The sequence below is a fragment of the Bos indicus genome, chromosome 23, assembly GCF_029378745.1.
Source record: "Bos indicus isolate NIAB-ARS_2022 breed Sahiwal x Tharparkar chromosome 23, NIAB-ARS_B.indTharparkar_mat_pri_1.0, whole genome shotgun sequence".
Lineage (NCBI taxonomy): Eukaryota > Metazoa > Chordata > Mammalia > Artiodactyla > Bovidae > Bos > Bos indicus.
The window spans coordinates 46,316,966-46,334,886 of NC_091782.1; the positions used below are offsets into that span (position 1 = coordinate 46,316,966).

At 44.7% G+C, this 17,921-nt stretch overlaps 1 protein-coding gene across 10 annotated transcripts in view; it reads right to left on the reverse strand.

Moving 5' to 3' along the window:
• Positions 1-2,403: 2,403 nt before the first annotated feature.
• HIVEP1 (HIVEP zinc finger 1) overlaps positions 2,404-17,921 on the reverse strand; it is a 136,636-nt gene continuing 121,118 nt past the window's right edge. For all 10 annotated transcript variants that reach the window (XM_070778384.1, XM_070778383.1, XM_070778389.1 and 7 more), the window contains 2 exons: positions 5,654-6,147; positions 2,404-4,096 (listed from right to left, as the gene is read on the reverse strand). In XM_070778384.1, the coding sequence (XP_070634485.1) occupies positions 2,987-4,096; positions 5,654-6,147 (1,604 nt within the window). In that variant the 3' untranslated portion in view covers positions 2,404-2,986. The remainder of the gene's footprint in view (positions 4,097-5,653; positions 6,148-17,921) is intronic.

A 17,921-nucleotide genomic window follows, 5' to 3' on the forward strand; every position in this document is an offset into this window, starting at 1 on the left:
CCGGATCATCGAAAAAGCAAGATTGAGTTCCAGAAAAATATCTACTTCTGTTTTATTGACTATGCCAAAGCTTTTGATTGTGTGGACCACAACAAACTGTGGAAAATCCTTCAAGAGATGGGAATACTAGACCACTTGACCTGCCTCTTGAGAAATCTGTATGCATGTCAGGAAGAAACGGTTAGAACTGGACATGGAACAATGGACTGGTTCCAAATAGGGAAAGGAGTACGTCAAGGCTGTATATTGTCACCCTGCTTATTTAACTTATGTGCAGAGTACATCACGAGAAACGCTGGACTGGAAGAAGCACAAGCCGGAATCAAGATTGCCAGGAGAAATATCAATAACCTCAAATATGCAGATGACACCACCCTTATGGCAGAAAGTGAAGAACTAAAGAGCCTCTTGATGAAAGTGAAAGAGGAAAGTGAAAAATTTGGCTTGAGGCTCAGCATTCAGAAAATGAAGATAATGGCATCTGGTCCCATCACTTCATGGCAAATAGATGGGAAACAGTAGAAACAGTGGCTGACTTTATTTTTGGGGGCCCCAAAAACACTGTAGATGGTGACTGCAGCCATGAAATTAAAAGACACTTACTCCTTGGGAGTAAAGTTATGACTAACCTAGACAGCATATTAAAAAGCAGAGACGTTACTTTGCCAAGTCAAGGCTATGGTTTTTCCAGTAGTCATGTATGGATGTGAGAGTTGGACTATAAAGAAAGCTGAGCACCAAAGAATTGATGCTTTTGAACTGTGGAGAAGACTCTTGAGAGTCCGTTGGACAGCAAGGAGATCCAATCAGTCCATCCTAAAGGAAATCAGTCCTGAATATTCATTGGAAAGACTTGTGTTGAAGCTGAAACTCTAATACTTTGGCCACCTGATGCGAAGAACTGACTCATTTGGAAAGACCCTGATGCTGGCAAAGATTGAAGGTGGGAGGAGAAGGGAACAACAGAGGATGAGATGGTTGGATGGCATCACCGATTTAACGGACATGAGTTTGAGTAACCTGTGGATGATGGACAGGGAAGCCCGGCGTGCTGTAGTCCATGGGGTCGCCAAGAGTCAGACATGACCGAGCAACTGAACTGAATATGTAGGAATTCTTCAAATTAAGAACATTCTATTTATATAAACTATAAAAACAAACAAACCCACCTCAAAGCCAAAATTCTTAGCACTGCTTTTGAATTTAGCTTTGTCATATGTACTTAAAATGTGACTAGGAAGCAAGAATGCTTATTATACTGCTTTAAAATTTTAGGCAACAAAATTGTAAGAGGTGTGACGCAAAGTTAAAACTTATTTTGAGAAATCTGACAATGGCCCTCATTTTCAACAACCACTTTGTTAGACCAGTACAATTCCTATGATAAGTTTCCAGAACTCTTTTCAAGTACATCTTGGGATATAAAACATACTTTTATTGTTGTTGCGGTATCTGTTACTTAATCTGTGGGCAAGAATAAATGTAGATTGAAGCATGCATCAGAAGCATCACTGATCCATCAGAGCCTACTGAGACAGAAGCATATTCTAGAGGTCATAATTTAGACTGGGGCTCACAGGCCCAGATGACAGGCTCTTTCCCCAAGCCCCAGGTTTGGAGCCGGGGCTGGGTAACAGCAGGCTCCCAAACTCCTTAGACTATTTCCCTCATGCACTGCTGTCCTACCGACTTAATGTCTCCCAGATCTTCACCAAGCAGGCCTTGAAAAACATGAATGCATTGCTTCAAATTCCAACATTAAGACATTTTTCCACAAATGCAGCATCTGTAGCCTCAGGTAATATTGCACATCATCGCAGGTGCAATTGTGGGTCCCCTCCCCATTTTTCTAAATAAGTCAAGCCTCTCAGGCGGGAAGCAATCATTTCTAAAGAGGCAACTTAAGTAATTTCAAGTCTGAATTTGGTTCTTCTGTGAAGCCCAGACCTCCCGTGGTTTGGTCCGGGTCGGAGGTCTCTAGCTGTAAGGAGCAGGGCCCAGGGGACACAGAGGCCGGCTCACACGCAAACCTGGGCTGAGGCCTCGGGGCTCGTGGGCTCCGCCCAAGCCAAGCTCTCAGGATTGACTTGTAACAGTATACATTTCTCAGAAGCTGTCATACCCACCTTTACGAACTTTGCCCTTTTCTGTCCTTATGCTAAATACACTTACCTGTAGTGTTCTTAAGTACCGAATCTTCTCAAAATAGCTACAAAATTATTCCTCATAAGTTGGAAAAACTGGTCTCTTGGCTATTTCCCTCGGCAGTAACTATAAAGCCCTTATTTCTCAAAAATACAGGGGGTGGGGGTGAGTGTGGAAGGAATGTTAACCTCAGGCTCTTTTTCGAATGCAGGTTGCTGGTCACTACACGACATAAAGAAACCACCACTAAAGCAATGGTAAAGTCAGTAAACAACTTTACTGAAACATTTCATAACACAGAAAATCTGTCTGAAGTGTAAAGTTACTGTCTTACACAAGGAGGACAGACCCATTTTCAAAGACTAATATGAATACAATAAATATGGAGTTTACATACTAATTTATACACAGAAACTCTGCCCCACAGCCATAAAAATTTAATATTTAACAGTGCAACATATAATTTAATCATTGGATTTATTTGACAGGTTTTTCTTGCTAAACACAAATAACTACCTGGCTTTCATGTACATATATAATATATACTTTTGTATATAGATATTCAACAATCTGTACAGTTTCTAAACATAAAACTCCTAAAAGGCACAATTGTCTATACAACATGTACAAAAATGGCTGGAGCTGACACAAAACAACAATTATTGGTCAAAAGTTCATGATTGCACAAAGATTAGTCATGAGTTTATGTCAGAAAAATGTGCTTTAAGGAAAGGAGGGTTTTCAAAAAAACCTGTAAGTGTTTATATAAAAAAACCAAAAAAACAAAAAACAACAAAAAAAACCCCCAAACCAAACCACCTCCCCCCCGAATAAACAGCCCCTAGGTGGCGATCACGAGCCTGTCCTCATCGTCGTCGCTACTCACGTCGCTGAACTGGGTGACCGGCCTCCGGGGCGGGGGCCGGGGTCCCTCCGGGTCCAGGGGGAGCCTCGGCCGGCCCGGCGGGGGCAGGGGCGCTGAGGTTGGTTTGCAGGGTGCGCCAGGGGTGTCGTGCCGGGGCTTCGGGTGATTCGCTGAGGCCCCCTTCCCCGTGTCCCTGGGACTGGAGCTGTCCCGCCTTGCCTGGTCTCTGGCCGGGGCAGGCGGATCTAGACCCTTCTGTGCGCTTTCCCGCTGGACACCGGGTGAGCCCTGCGGGGATGGGGTCCTGCCGCCGGGATGCGCCCCGACAGGCTGCGTGGGCGGCGCCTCCCGAGGAGCCCTGTTTGGGGGAGCGGGCATCTCGGGGGCGCCCTGGGTGTCCACGGGGACCTGGCTGACTGAGGGGATGAGCGTGGGCAGGGCGATGTTTACGATCTGGAGGCCCGGGATGGGCGCGGGGGGCGCAGGGCTGCTCTGGGAGGCGGGGTTGGCGGCCACCACCTGCAGCCCCACGGCATTGAGGGCCAGCCCCGGTGGGCGCACCGGCGGGCCAAGGCTGGCGCTGGCCAGGCCCACGATGTTGACGGTCTCCATGCTCAGGGCCGGCAGGGGCTGCAGCGTCGGCACGCGGATCTGGCCGATGGGGATACAGGGCACCACGCTGCTCAGTTCGGCCACGCCCGCGGGGCTGGCGGTGCCTGGCCCGTCCGCGCTTAAGTCCCCCGGGGTGCCCAGTGGTCTGTGGATGACGTTGACAGCCGGGATAGTGAGCTGCACTGGCCCGGCCTGGATGGGGACGAAGGTGGAGTAAGTGAGGCCGGCGGGGACCACCTGGATCCCCCCGACCGGAACCATGTTATAGGGTGTCCTCGACTGCTGCTGGGAATGCAGAGGCAGGTGGCTGAACAGGTGCGTCTGCGGAGAAGGCAGGCCTGCGGGCGGAGGCAGGGCGGCTTGCGGCTTCTGCTCTTGAGGGCCGGGCCGAGGCGAGGTGGACGGAGGAGCCCCTCCCGGCTGAGGGCTGCGCTCAGACGCTGGGGGAGGAGGAAGGCTCAGGCATGGCGCGCCCTGAAAGACAAGACGGAATCATCTCTTCATGGCTCAGCTTCCTTATTAGTCACCGAGCAAAAGTTTTAGCTCTTGTAAAAAGTCTCTTCTGTCCTGAGGTAAAAGTGTGTAACAACGATTTCATAAAAATAAGCTTGCTAAATGTTGGTATGTTGATTTTAAAAGCAAAATTCCTATTACACCCTTTAAGCTCTTTATTTTCTAGAATAAATAACCGCCACAGATTCTGTATAGTACTTAATTTTCACACAGATTTCCTGGATATCATCTCATTTATACAAAATTAACCCTGAGAGGCGGCCATAATTATCTTCTTCCACTGCTATTATTATTGCTGGCACCTCTAGCTCCACCCTAGTTTAGAGATTTGGAATTACTGAGAAATTCTGAGATCTTAGTTGGCCATGAGTATCGACTCAGAGGGGGGAAATTAACTGGAGGACTACTCATTTATGAAATAGAGAGCTTCCATTAACGAAGAGGTCTGCAGTTTTCATTTGTTCATTTATTCTAAGTGGATGAAATGTCTACTGAAAACCGGATCTCCAGACACCGACCGGTAAGTGTGTGAGAGACTTAGGGGCAGAAGCTTAGAGCACAGGTGACTAACAGGAAAGGAAGGAAACAGTAGGAGTAAATCCTGCCAATTTTCCCACCCAGGATTATCATCTAAATATTCACTTTTTCTTGATATGTCCTCATTACAGAACTCCATTAATGTATATACTAATTTAAATATTAATGCTACTTAAATATGAATGTAATTTAATTAAATAATATTAACGTAGGATAGGCTCTAGTAATTTAAGCTTTCCTAGTCTTCCGAGTTTTCTCTAGTGTTACCCAGCAAACCAAAATCTGCCACATTTAGAAATAAATGCTATGGTGATCCTCAGTTCATCCCAGAGGTAAGAGAACTGTCCATGAGAGAAAACAGATTTCTCAGGAGCCTGCCAGGGTGTGTAAAAGCAGGATGTCATTCACTGCTGGCATGGAGGGTGACTTTCCTGAGTCTGGTTCTGAGGTAGTTCTTGGGCAGGAAGCTTTCCTAAGTGGTGACAGCAATTTGCTGATTCAAGCAAAGTGAACTTCTTAATACTATTTTTTTTTCTTTTGGGTGGGAGGGGTGGGGGTGTCAAACTGGTAGCTGCCTTGTCAATAAGGGTAACATACAAACCCTTTGGATAATTAGTGCAAATCCATCATATCAATGCCAGTGGAAGATCATCTCAGAGGAAGCCATGGAAAATGGAGGTCTCGAGACATATTCTCCATTGGCACACAAATATTTTTTATTCCAAGATATTTATAAAAAACCAAATAGTAGTAAATGAGCATACTGCAAAGATCTACTTGGTTCTTTTACAGATTTATAATACAATAGATGAACTCTGACTAATATACATAACACGAATCCAAAAGGCATAAATGTCCTTTAGCCTTAAATCAAAAGAAAATAAGGTTTAAAAGAAAAAAAAAAAACTGATCTAGCTACAAATGAGCGATTCAGTACATTTACTCCTGAAGTCAAAAGGAAAACGGCTACGGATCCATTACCTGCGTTAAAGCCACAGCCTTTCCTGCCGCAGAGCCGCTCAGCATCTCCTTGGGGTTGGGGTAGTCCACAGACATCTGGTGACACGGGGACCTGGGCGCCCCCTCGGGTGGGCGAGCGGCTGCCTCCGCATTGCCCGCTGCCCGCGGCCCGGCGCTGCCAGGGGACCCCGGGCTCCCGCCGCGGTCGGACGGCAGCGCGCTCAGCACCGTCATCTTGGTGGGCAGTGCCCTTGGCAGCACGTCCATCGCGTCTGTGGGCCCCCCAGGAGAACACTCAGGGGCGCTGGCATCCTCGTCCGCACCCGTGGGGTCCCCAGGGCCGCCCCTGGCCGGCAGATGCTGTGGGCTGGCGGCGGCGGAGGGCGCGGCCGACAGCACCGACTCGGCCTGGCTGTCCTCGTCCTCCTCCTCGTTCTCGATGTCGTCGTCCTCGGCGCCGTCGGATTCCTCCGGGTCGTATCCAGACCTCTCAAAACTGAACCTCTGTTTCTCGTCTGAGAAAAAACAACCGAGAGGGGATGTTATAGATGCTTATGCAAGTTTAACGGATGGCATCTTCTTTTTTTATAAGCTTGGCAATACTGCGAGGAATATTCAAGGCCAGGACGCTGCCCACACAGAGCCCCCAGTTTAGTCGGGGAGGATGACACGGGGAGGAAGGCAGTCAGGACAGCGGGGATCGGAGGGATGCGCCGGTAGAGGAGGGGAGTGGCCAGGAGGGCTTCCTGGAGGACGCGGAAGGTGGACGAACCTCGCCAGAGCAGACGGGCAAAGAGTGATACATAGTGCAGACCAGAAACCGAAGCCTCAAATTTTATACCTCCAAAAGAAGCCTGGACTCTACAGAGAAAGTGAACCGAGAGTTCACTGCAACTCATTCTCTGGGCTCTTCTTCTCTACTTGTTTGTACCGCCCTTTTGTTGAACAAAGTAAAATGAAATCAAAATACTGGTGGCATTTTGTATTTGTAAACAATAATTTTCCATGATATTCGCATAGCATTTTAGGCATGTTTCTGCTGTTCTCTGAGTAGTAATATTCTGTAATTTTTTTTTCCGTTATGACTCAACCCATTTCTCATAGGAAATGGAATATTAGTTAAAAGTCATTAATGTCAGCCATATAATGTCATGTGAGACTATGTTTAACAAGGAATAGTCAACATAGTCCAGGGAATAGTTTTAAAATTCTCACAAGTGCATGTGAGACTGGATTTAAAACCTTGTCTATTCAAAACTTGCAAAATCAGAGGCACTTTCCCTTAGAAAGCTAATAGAGTTTAAACAGTTAAACAGAAGAGCATTGTAAAATCTCCACCCCAGTCACTGTCGCTGAGCTATATGACATTCAGTTTTGCTGCAATGCAGTCTCCATTTACATGTACTTTTTGAAGAGAAAAAATGTGAACAGAGAAATAACTAACAGGTATCTTTCCTGGGTTTCCCAAATGGTCTGTGTATTAATTTACTTTATTACTCTTTCTATATTACAAAGATAAGTTCTTAGAGAAGAATCTTGAAGTATCAACACCAACACATTTATGGATGATTATTTCTAGGAGATAGAACAGATTAGAACTTTTTAAAAAAAATCTCAAGCACATGTTACTTTTGTGCTTAAAACATACATGTAGGCTTCTAATATGTGGTTTCATGCCTTCTGTTTTACGGGTTCTACTATTTTGTTGTAAAATAATAGATAAAGTAGCACCGATCTATTGAATTCCACAGGTGCCCACACTGGACGTGGGGCGGGCACGGTCTGGGTAGGTGCTCTGCCCCCTTCCTCAGATCCCTCTATGATACCCTGTGATGTTGAAAATCTAACATTAGACCGTCATCCCTCATATGTTTTGAATTTGCCACATGAATACCAAATCAGATATATTTTTAGAGATTTTAATAAGAGAAAAAAATTCTTTCATAAGAGAAAGTAGAAAACAAAACAGAAGAAACTGAATGACTGAGGCGGGGGAACAGGTGACTGGAGAGGGAAGCCGATTTTATCAGGGGCCAGTCCTGCCGCAAAGCCCGACTACGGTGAGACTTGCTCAAAAGCTACTACTGTTTTCTTTTCTTTTTTTTTTTAAAGAACAGGCCTAACTTTAAATTTACAACTCTCCTCAAATCCATCGTAAGGCTGGAGTCCCATCAAACAGCCCAAGCTCCAAGGAGCGTCTATATAAGAGAAGGGAGATGAGCTTGAGTCATCCGGGGCAGACGCGGCAGGACACGCATGGTCAGAGGTGGACAGACTGGTCAGGGCCGAGTGCGGGTGGGAGGGGCTGGGTGGACCCTCTGAGGCTACATCTTCCTTCAGGTTGTAGACGATGATCACTGTTTAACCCCACAGAAAAGCGGACTAAGCATCCACGGTAGTCGGGATCCAGGGGAGAGAAGCAGCATTTAGGAGGGGCGGGGAACTCCCTGCACCCCCTCCCTTCTCTCCATAGGGAACAAACACTCCACCCTGTGAAGAGGAGCGCTGAAGCATCGCTGCCCTGGGATACTGGGGAGAATTTACTACGGTGAGGAAATGGAGTGAGTAAGAGGAAAAACACGACTCTGCTCCCTAAGGAGGGACAGGGTTGCTGGCTGAGCCCACCACAACCGCTGAGCTGGGGCAGGAGAACAAGAGGGCCAGAGCCCAGGGACCCGAGGACAGGGTGCCTGCAGAAGGCTGGGGCAGGGCCAGAACAGAGTGCCACCCCATCCTCCTCCTCACCCCCTAATGCCAGGCTAAGGCGCCTCAAGTGAGAGCTAACAGCAAAATACTGCAGTAAGAGCACCAGGAGAACAGAATGTGTTCAGCACCCTCTCTGATGCAGAGCACAAAGGGAAGACCTGAAATGGGAATGGAACAAGCATTTCTCTTACAATCCAACCCGCACCCCAAACAAGAAATGCCTCTTTAGGAATCTGAACCCTTTCATGCTCTGGTGGTAGTAATCTTAACAGCAACAGAGCTCTCCAACCCAGTCCAGCTCCTGACCGGAAACAGCAAGGCTTCAACTCTCACCTGAAGGGACTTGCCAGGCATAAACGCTATTTACATTGGTCTCTATTGTCTTATGCAAGATGTCTAGCTCTCAACAAAAATTACAAGGCATCCAAAAAGGCAAGAAAAAATAGAAGAGGAAAAGCAATCAGAACCAGTCAGATATGATACAGATGTTAGAGCTTTCAGAGAATTTAAAATAGTTGATCAATATAGTATTTTAAAAGCTCTGATGAGAATGGTGAGCAACATATAATACCAAGTGGGAATTTCAGCTGTGAGAAGAAACTATGGGAGAAAAAAACGAAATGTTACCAATGAAAAACAAAGTAATAATCATAGGAAAACAAAACAGAATTCTATGCCCATTGAAAGGAATTTTAAAAAACAAAAACTCACATATGACACTAAAAGCACAATTAATTTAAAAAATGGATAAACCAGGCTTCATCAATATTAAGAAAACTTTGCTCTGAGCCAGACACTGTAAAAGAGAATAAGATAAGCCACAGACTGGAAGAAAACGTCTGAAAATCACATTTCTGACAAAGGAATTATATTCAGAATATATTGAAAACTACCCAAATTCAACAATAAGAAAGCAAACAACCCACTTTAAAAAATGGGCAAAATCCTTGAAGACACTTCACCAAAGACAACTGGAAAGCAAATAGCACACAGAAGCATGCTCAACGTCATCAATCATTAGGGAAATGCAAATTAAACCCACCATGAAATGCCACTATACACCTGTTAGAATAAATGGTCTAGACACTTTGAAAAACAGTTTGATAGTTTCTGCCAAAGCTAAATATACACCAAGCTAATGACCCAGCTATTCCACTTCGAGTATCAAACCCTGCAGAAATGGAAACTTCATTCACATAAAAAGCTGTATATGAATGTTTTATAGTAACTTTATTTATGACTGCCAAATCCTGGAAGAAACTCAGATATCATTCAAGTAGTCAGTGGACAAGAAGCTATGGCACATTTAGACAGTAGAATACTACTCAGCAATATAAAGGAATGGACTCCCACAAAAACATGGATAAATCTCACGTGCATTTTACTAAGTGAAAGAAGCCAGACTCCAAAAGCTACTTATTCTGATTCCTTTCATATGAGACTCAGGAAAACAGAGAAATACAGGGAGGAAAAGAGATGAGTAGTTGCTAGGGGCTCTTATGGGGGTTCGGAAGGAGCAGTTATCTGCACGTAAGTGGTACAGGGGACTTGCAGGGTGATAGGACTATTCTACATGGAATTGTGGGGTGGATATACAATCCTAAGGGAAACCAACCCTGAACACTCACTGGAAGGACTGATGCTGAAGCCGAAGCTCCAATACTTTGGCCACCTGATGCGAAGAGCTGACTCACTGGAAAAGACCCTGATGCTGGGAAAGATTGAAGGTGGGAGGAAAAGGGGATGACAGAGGATGAGATGGTTGGATGCCATCACCGACTCAATGGATGTGAGTTTGAGCAAACCCTGGGAGATAGTGAAGGACAGGCAAGTCTGGTGTGCTGCAGTCCATGGGTTGCAAAGAGTCGGACACGCTTAGTACTTGAACAACAACATATACAATTCTACACATTTGTCAAAAACCATAGAACTGTACACCATAAAGTGAATTTTATATGTAAATAAAAGCATAATTAACCAGGATGTGGGAAAAATTCAAGATGAAATGCAAGCTGAGACTGATGACTTGAGCACAAACAAACCCCACAACCACGACCCAGGCAACCTTGGCAGAAGGGGTTCTGACCAGATAATATGAAAAAGTGAAAGCGAAAGTCACTCAGTTGTGTCCAACTCTTTGAGATCCCATGGACTGTAGCCTGCCAGGCTCCTCTGTCCAAGGAATTCTTCAGGCCAGAATATTGGAGTGGGTTGCCGTTCTCTTCTCCAGGGGATCTTCCCAACCCTGGGATCAAACCCAGGTCTCCCACATTGCAGGCAGATTCTTTACCAGCTGAGTCACAAGGGAAGCCCAAGAATACTGGAGTGGGCAGCCTATCCCTCCTCTGGTGGATCTTCCCGACTCAGGAATCAAAGTGAGATCTGCTGCATTGCAGGCGGATTCTTTACCAGCTGAGCTACGAGGGAGATAATATGGCATAAGACAAAAAGAGCTGCCCAAAGACACTGTGCTGTGATTATAAATCTGTTTTCACAGGTGGGTCAGCATTTCTGGAATTAGTTTATTGGTATACTGCTGCTGCTAAGTCGCTTCAGTCGTGTCCAACTCTGTGTGACCCCATAGACGGCAGCCCACTAGGCTCCTCTGTCCCTGGGACTTCCAGGCAAGAATACTGGAGTGGGTTGCCATTTCCTTCTCCAATGCATGAAAGTGAAAAGTGAAAGTGAAGTCGCGAGTGGAGCAAATAGGTGAACATACTGTAGATGAGAACCAGGTTTCTTCACTGTAGGAGAAAGAAAAAAAGGAAATGGAACAGGCCAGATAGAATAAAACTGTGGGGCTGGACTGGAACTAGAATTATCAGTATGGACTCATGTTCTCATTTGTGTGTGCGTGTGTGTTTATGTGTGTACACAGAAGTAAATACAGATGTGTGTACATATGATTTAGTATACATACAGATATTTCCCAGCTCTATCCAACAAGAGGGGTTAGAAGCAGTGACAGGTTAGCAGCCAGAAATGCATCACCTAGTGGTTAGACCTTGGTTCCTAAATACCATTCACCAATAAAGGGAACCAGGGGTCCCTGGAGAAACGGTCAATTCCAGGGCTGGAACATCTTGAGGTGTCAAAGAGTAAAGAATAGCTTAAAGAAAAATAATAATAATAAAAGCAGCAGCATATTGAAAGGGCATAGGAACAGACCTCAAAGAGCTCTCAATGGCCACTGAGAACTTGAGCTACACAATAAATAACAGCACTGGACCTGGAACCCAAAGAACGAAGGACACAGCCGTAAGTCCATATGGAAGTCAATAAAGGAATGGATGGATGAACAAATGGAGAAATGGTAACTTTTCGGTGCAGAAAAACTCTGATTAATGAATTAGAACACCACAGTAATACCACAGGCAAGGTCCATCAATGCATAAACAGAATATCTACCTAGTTTTCAGGTATCTCCATCCATAAAGGGAACAAGAGTTAAGTTTACAGTAGGGAGTCCTGGCAGACATCACCTTGGCCAAGGAATGGAGGCTCATGTGACCCATGAAATGTAGCGACATAAGGTACCTGATATGATGCCCCAAGAAAGTCACAGTCACCCTATGGAGCCTCCCCAAGAACGCATAACCTCAATCCAGCACGAGCATGTATCAGAAAACCTCAGGTTGAGAAAATTCTACAGAACAACTGACAAGGACTCTTTATCCATGTCGAGGTCATGAGAGACAGGGAAGGCTGGGGGAGCCATGACCGCCGGATGCGATGTGGGCTCCTGAAGGACAGCCTGGGATGGGAAAGGCCATCAGAGGGAAAACCAGCAAGTCCTGCTCTCCAGCTGGCAGTCCTGAGCTGGGGTTGGGTTCTTAGTATCGACGGGTGTCGTATGGTCATGTAAGATGCTCGGATGGGGAGGCCGGATAAAGAGTATACGCTCTACTAGTTTTTCAACTTTTCTGAGACCAAAATAATCTTAAAAAAACAAACAAAAAATGACATCAATCTATTTGCCAACGCTCCAGGATCTTCATTTTACTCTATTGACCCCAAGATCCTGTCTCATTCAGAAAAGCGTACACAACCCCCATCTCCCGGTTGTCCTTATTATGCTCATACAGATTTCTCTTTCTGACATGCATTTTTTTTCTCTCCTCCTATTGTTTCATAGGAAACTATTAATTGAGATAAATTCCAACATGTCTCTTGTTTAATTTAAAAGCTCAGGAAATTTCTCCAAAATACACCCTAACGCCCCTGTCCCCGCCCCCCAAACATACACACGCTGTTAAATCTTGTACCCATTTTGCAGTTCTCTCTACTCTGGTTCTAGCCAGCGAGACTCCAGGAGAACCCGGGTAGACTCTCCACACCAAGCACTGCTATCTGATCACAGATAAAACAAAAACTAATTACGGACATGATTTTTTTTCTCAGACAATGATTTAATAAAATTTAAAAAGCACTGAATTATTTTACAGGGTGGAGCCCACAGCTCAGAAGTGTCAGAACCAAGGTTCAAACCCAGGCTGGTGTGGCTCCTGAGTCTGTGCTAAACACTCCATGTTCCAATGTCGTATTATAAAACCCAACCACAGAATAATCTGCAAGAAGGTCATCAATGAATTATAGTCAATATCCTAGCTTTTAAGTATGCATGAGGGAGTTGAGTGTTTACACAGACATTAAAAGCTTCAAGTAATTATTTTATTACAAAGAGTAGAACGTGTAAAATACAAACCCGAAGGAGAAAGCAAACTGATAACCTTTGAAATGTCACAACAAATATGCTGTATTTTACAGTGAATATGGAAGTTTAAGAATCAATTATACTATAAATCTTTAAAATTTTTAATTGTACATATAAATATTAAAATTCAGTGTATGCAATTTACATGAAAGAGTATATAAAGAAAACCATATGCTTTTTCATGGGGAAGGAGGTAAAACTACTTGGCTCCATTTTAATCTGTCTTTGCCCAGATGACATACTTCAGGATCAAGGTTTGCAGTATTAGGGGTGGGAAAATGCTGGTGTCTCTAGACCTGGCCTTCTCCCTGGACCCAGCCACGTGCCTGCAGCCCACAGAGAACTTCAGAAGAGCTGGAGTTCCTTCCTGAAGTTTTCTGTCCCAAGATAAGGACTGAATAGTGTTTATCTCCCTGTGTGCACTGGGCCGTGAAGCTTCTGAAGGGGGAAGACCACTGTCCAAGTTTGGAAACTTGAAAGTGAGTTTCGGGTCATTCCATACTTGTTAAATAGGGTGGATACTCCAGAGTGGCAGAAAGAAGATACAACGGATACCTTAAAGAAGCCTGAGACAAAGGCATCCTTTTAAATACCCAGAGCACCAAAACAAAGCCCAGACCTCTGCCCCCTGCATTTGTGCTTTAAAAAAAAAAAAAAGCCCTTTCATATTACTGTGCTGTCCCCTTAACCTCCAGAGAAGACTATTCCTATCGACTCAGAACCTGTGCTGATAGAAGACCGGGAAAGTGACCTGCCCACGACCACAAGTCAGCAAGGTCAAGGACACAGATGTGCTAACTACCCCGGAAGCTACCGTTTCTGACTTTGTGACACTGTGCATTTTGCTACAGGCTGTTGCTGAGCTCAGTAACTACGACGGCACACGACACTGACTTCCTCGTATGTATCAGGGGCTGCCAAGCCCCACGTGGCTCCCCCTGTTCTTACACATAAAGTTTTATGGGAACACAGCCAGGCTCATTGTTGACATACTGCCTATGGCAACTTTTGTGCCACACTCACTGAGTTTCATCATCATGACAGAGGCTGTGTGGCCCATAAAGCCTAAAATATTTATTATCAGGTCTTTTACAGAAGCAGCTTGCCAATGTTTTACTGGACTGTCATGTTTAAACCTGACAGCCACTTGTGGCAGACCAGACACCAAACGCATCTCACGCAAGGAAGTCAAGCGACTTAAACACAGCGGGAAGCCAGAATTTAAGGGCCACATCATTATTCCAATAAGATACACTCTGACAACTCTTCCTTCCTTGGTACGTACAATGTCACAGTAGTGCTAGTTCCTCAGTCACGTCTGACTCTTTGCCACTCCATGGGCTGTGGCCTGCCAGGCTCCTCTGTCCATGGAATTCTGCAGGCAAGAAAACTGGAGTGGGTAGCCATTCCCTTCCCCAGGGGATCTTCTTGACCCCAGGGTTCGAACCCTGGTCTCCTGTATTGCAGGCAGACCCTTTACCATTGAGCTACAGGGAATGTTCAGTTCAGTTCAATGCAGTTGCTCAATCGTGTCTGACTCTTTGCAACCCCATGAATCGCAGCACACCAGGCGTCCCTGTCCATCACCAACTCCCGGAGTTCACTCACACTCACGTCCATCGAGTCGGTGATGCCATCCAGCCATCTCATCCTCTGTCGTCCCCTTGTCCTCCTGCCCCCAATCCCTCCCAGCTTCAGAGTCTTTTCCAATGAGTCAGCTCTTTGCATGAGTTGGCCAAAGTACTGGAGTCTCAGCTTTAGCATCATTCCTTCCAAAGAAATCCCAGGGCTGATCTCCTTCAGAATGGACTGCTTGGATCTCCTTGCAGTCCAAGTGACTCTCAAGAGTCTTCTCCAACACCACAGTTCAAAAGCATCAATTCTTCGGTGCTCAGCTTTCTTCACAGTCCAACTCTCACATCCATACATGACTACTGGAAAAACCACAGCCTTGACTAGATGGACCTTTGTTGGCAAAGTAACGTCTCTGCTTTTGAATATGCTATCTAGGTTGGTCATAACTTTTTTTCCAAGGAGTAAGCGTCTTTTAATTTCCTGGCTGCAATCACCATCTGCAGTGATTTTGGAGCCCCCCAAAAATAAAGTCTGACACTGTCTCCACTGCCCATCTATTTCCCATGAAGTGATGGGACCAGATGCCATGATTTTAGTTTTCTGAATGTTGAGCTTTCAGCCAACTCTTTCACTCTCCTCTTTCACTTTCATCGAGAGGCTTTTTAGTTCCTCTTCACTTTCTGCCATAAGGGTGGTGTCATCTGCATATTTGAGGTTACTGATATTTCTCCCGGCAATCTCGATTCCAGCTTGTGCTTCTTCCAGCCCAGTGTTTCTCATGATGTACTTTGCATATAAGTTAAATAAGCAGGGTGACAATATACAGCCTTGACGCACTCCTTTTCCTATTTGGAACTCCAGTGGGGTGAAAGCTGTCGGCCACCCCTCTGCAACTCCCAGGGAACCAAGAACAGAAGTAAAGAAGCCATACTTACATAATAAGTTCATAGATAAATGGCTTCTAAAAGTTCTATTTAATTTCCCTCCTCCTGGACACACTCTCAACTCATTATAAAGAAACATTTCCAGTACTCAGTACAATTCTACATATTTGTAATGTGAATTCTATTTTCTGTAAATTTAAATTTATGAGGGAAAAAGAAGGTAAGCAGTGCAGCCATAGTGTTTTTCAAAATTAACTCATCAAACCGTTTCCCTGAAGATGGATGTATTTCCAAATCCCATTTCGGTTAGATGCGCTGCAGGCTTGCCCTCTCATCGCTGCCCAACAGCGACCCCTGCTGGCTGAGTCTGGGGCCTCCCTCAGGCTGGCTCCCCTGGGAGGTCAGTGGCAACTCCTCCATCAATGTTCTGTTGTTGCAAGTTTTCTCTCTTTTTTTCCCTCATAATTTCTCTGAAATCCAAACAAGGGCAACATGGGGGAAAAGTTTCCCAAAGCATGCGACTACTGCAATAATGGGTTTTTGTTAAACTATGTTTTCATCTTAACTATATAATGGGCTAGAGTTTAACGTTTGCTAACTTTAGGAAGTAAACCAAAAGGCAGTGCTGTCTGTGTTGCTCACTACTGACATGAGCGCTTCTTTATTTTAACTATAGACTCCAAGACCTATCATGGTTTCATATTGTGTGAAAGTTTTTCTTAAAAGGAGTAAAAATATCTTCTGCAAACATCCCAGTGACAAAAACATATCCTGCAGGTAATTTCGTTTTGAAAGAACTTCATTTAGTTCTTCACTAAATTAATTTTCAGGGTAAATGTGATACAGGGTTTAAGTCCTGTGATCTAACCGCACCTTCTTACACACACCATCCTAAGAACTTCATCACCAACAAGAACAGCGTTTCCAGTCGCACTCTGCCACTCTGAATGGTTCTCCCAGCCTGGCAGTGAAGGGCACATATCAGCATTCCTAGCACTGAAGCCCAGCAGTCTGTTGACGAAAACATTCTTTGGATCAGAGCATACAAAGCAAATAGCCAGCAGTGTGATTTTTTGACACAAAAGGTAAATACAAAAGAAGTATTTACTAAGATCCCAAGAACACAGGGACAGAATTCCTGAGACTACATAATTTTGCCTGGCAAGATTACAGGGAGGCGCACAGCTGGCTGGAGGGTAGGACTTTTCATAAGCACCTACTATAATTACCGCTTGAGGTGCTAGGTTTAAACTAAATGGAAACTTGAGACGGCGGATGTCCGACGTTTAATGGTTGCCTTAGGTAAGATTACAGTCCCCTCTGCTTAATTCAGAATAAATGCTTCCCAACATCTCTAAATTCAGTCCATTTGAAAAGTGAGAACAAGAATTTATCTGCTGAAGGATAAGATGGGCAGCCATACAGCCCATGTTGCTAAGGGGAGTGAAGAGTCAACAGCTCAGGAGCACTTGGTCCTTCATCACAGCACCTCCACAGGGACCTATAGTGAATGCTCCATCAATCAGGAAACTCGCGCACTACGCTGGTGCATGACGTTTGGGGTTAAGAGCTGGTAGACGAGAAAACAGGTTTAGGACATTCCATAAAAAAAGAAAAAGGTTGGAGATGATATCAGGAGAAGAAATACTGTAGGTAAGTAGAAATAAATCTAGAGTAAATCTCTGATGAAAATAAACAAGGCAAATATAAAGGAATAATTAAATATGAACATGGAATAAAAAGGCTTGGAATCTTCCCAGGAAAACCAGAAGCTGACCAAGACATTATCAAACAGTTATGATTTTTCAAATAAATATTATGGTGGGATACTCTGTAGCAACACTGGCCTTTAGAGAGCCTTTAATTTTGTTGAATAAGTGAAAGCTCAGAGATGATATTTCTTGATGATTATGTATGCTACAGAAAAGATCAATTAAATGGCCAAGCGCCCCCTGCCCCTCCCCCAATTTTTTCAATAAACCTAAAAACACAATCCTTAGCTAAGGTTTCTGGTTGCTATGCAGCAAACTCTGGCATTTAGAATCAGGTTCTCCCAAATAACATCCTTGTGGGTTTTTCCCTTTAAAAAGTTTATACCCATTTCCCAGATGTCTGAGATTAATCAAGGCTTAAATATCTGGAGCAAGTTCTCACATCTCCTGTTATCACTGGCTGTTAAGGCTTACGTGACTTTAATCAAGTGTGCTGACTCTAACAGTCCTTCCTAAAGTGTTCTAGGACCCCACTTCTGACAGCACTTCCCTGCTGCGCATGTGAAATATGTAGGTGGCTATCAAAACTGGTTAAGACTGTTCATGGTTAAAGGGAAAGAGACAGCAAGCTAATATGTGGAAAGACCCTACATTACACAAGGGCAATTTCACCACTTGTTTTCCGGAAAACAAGGAAT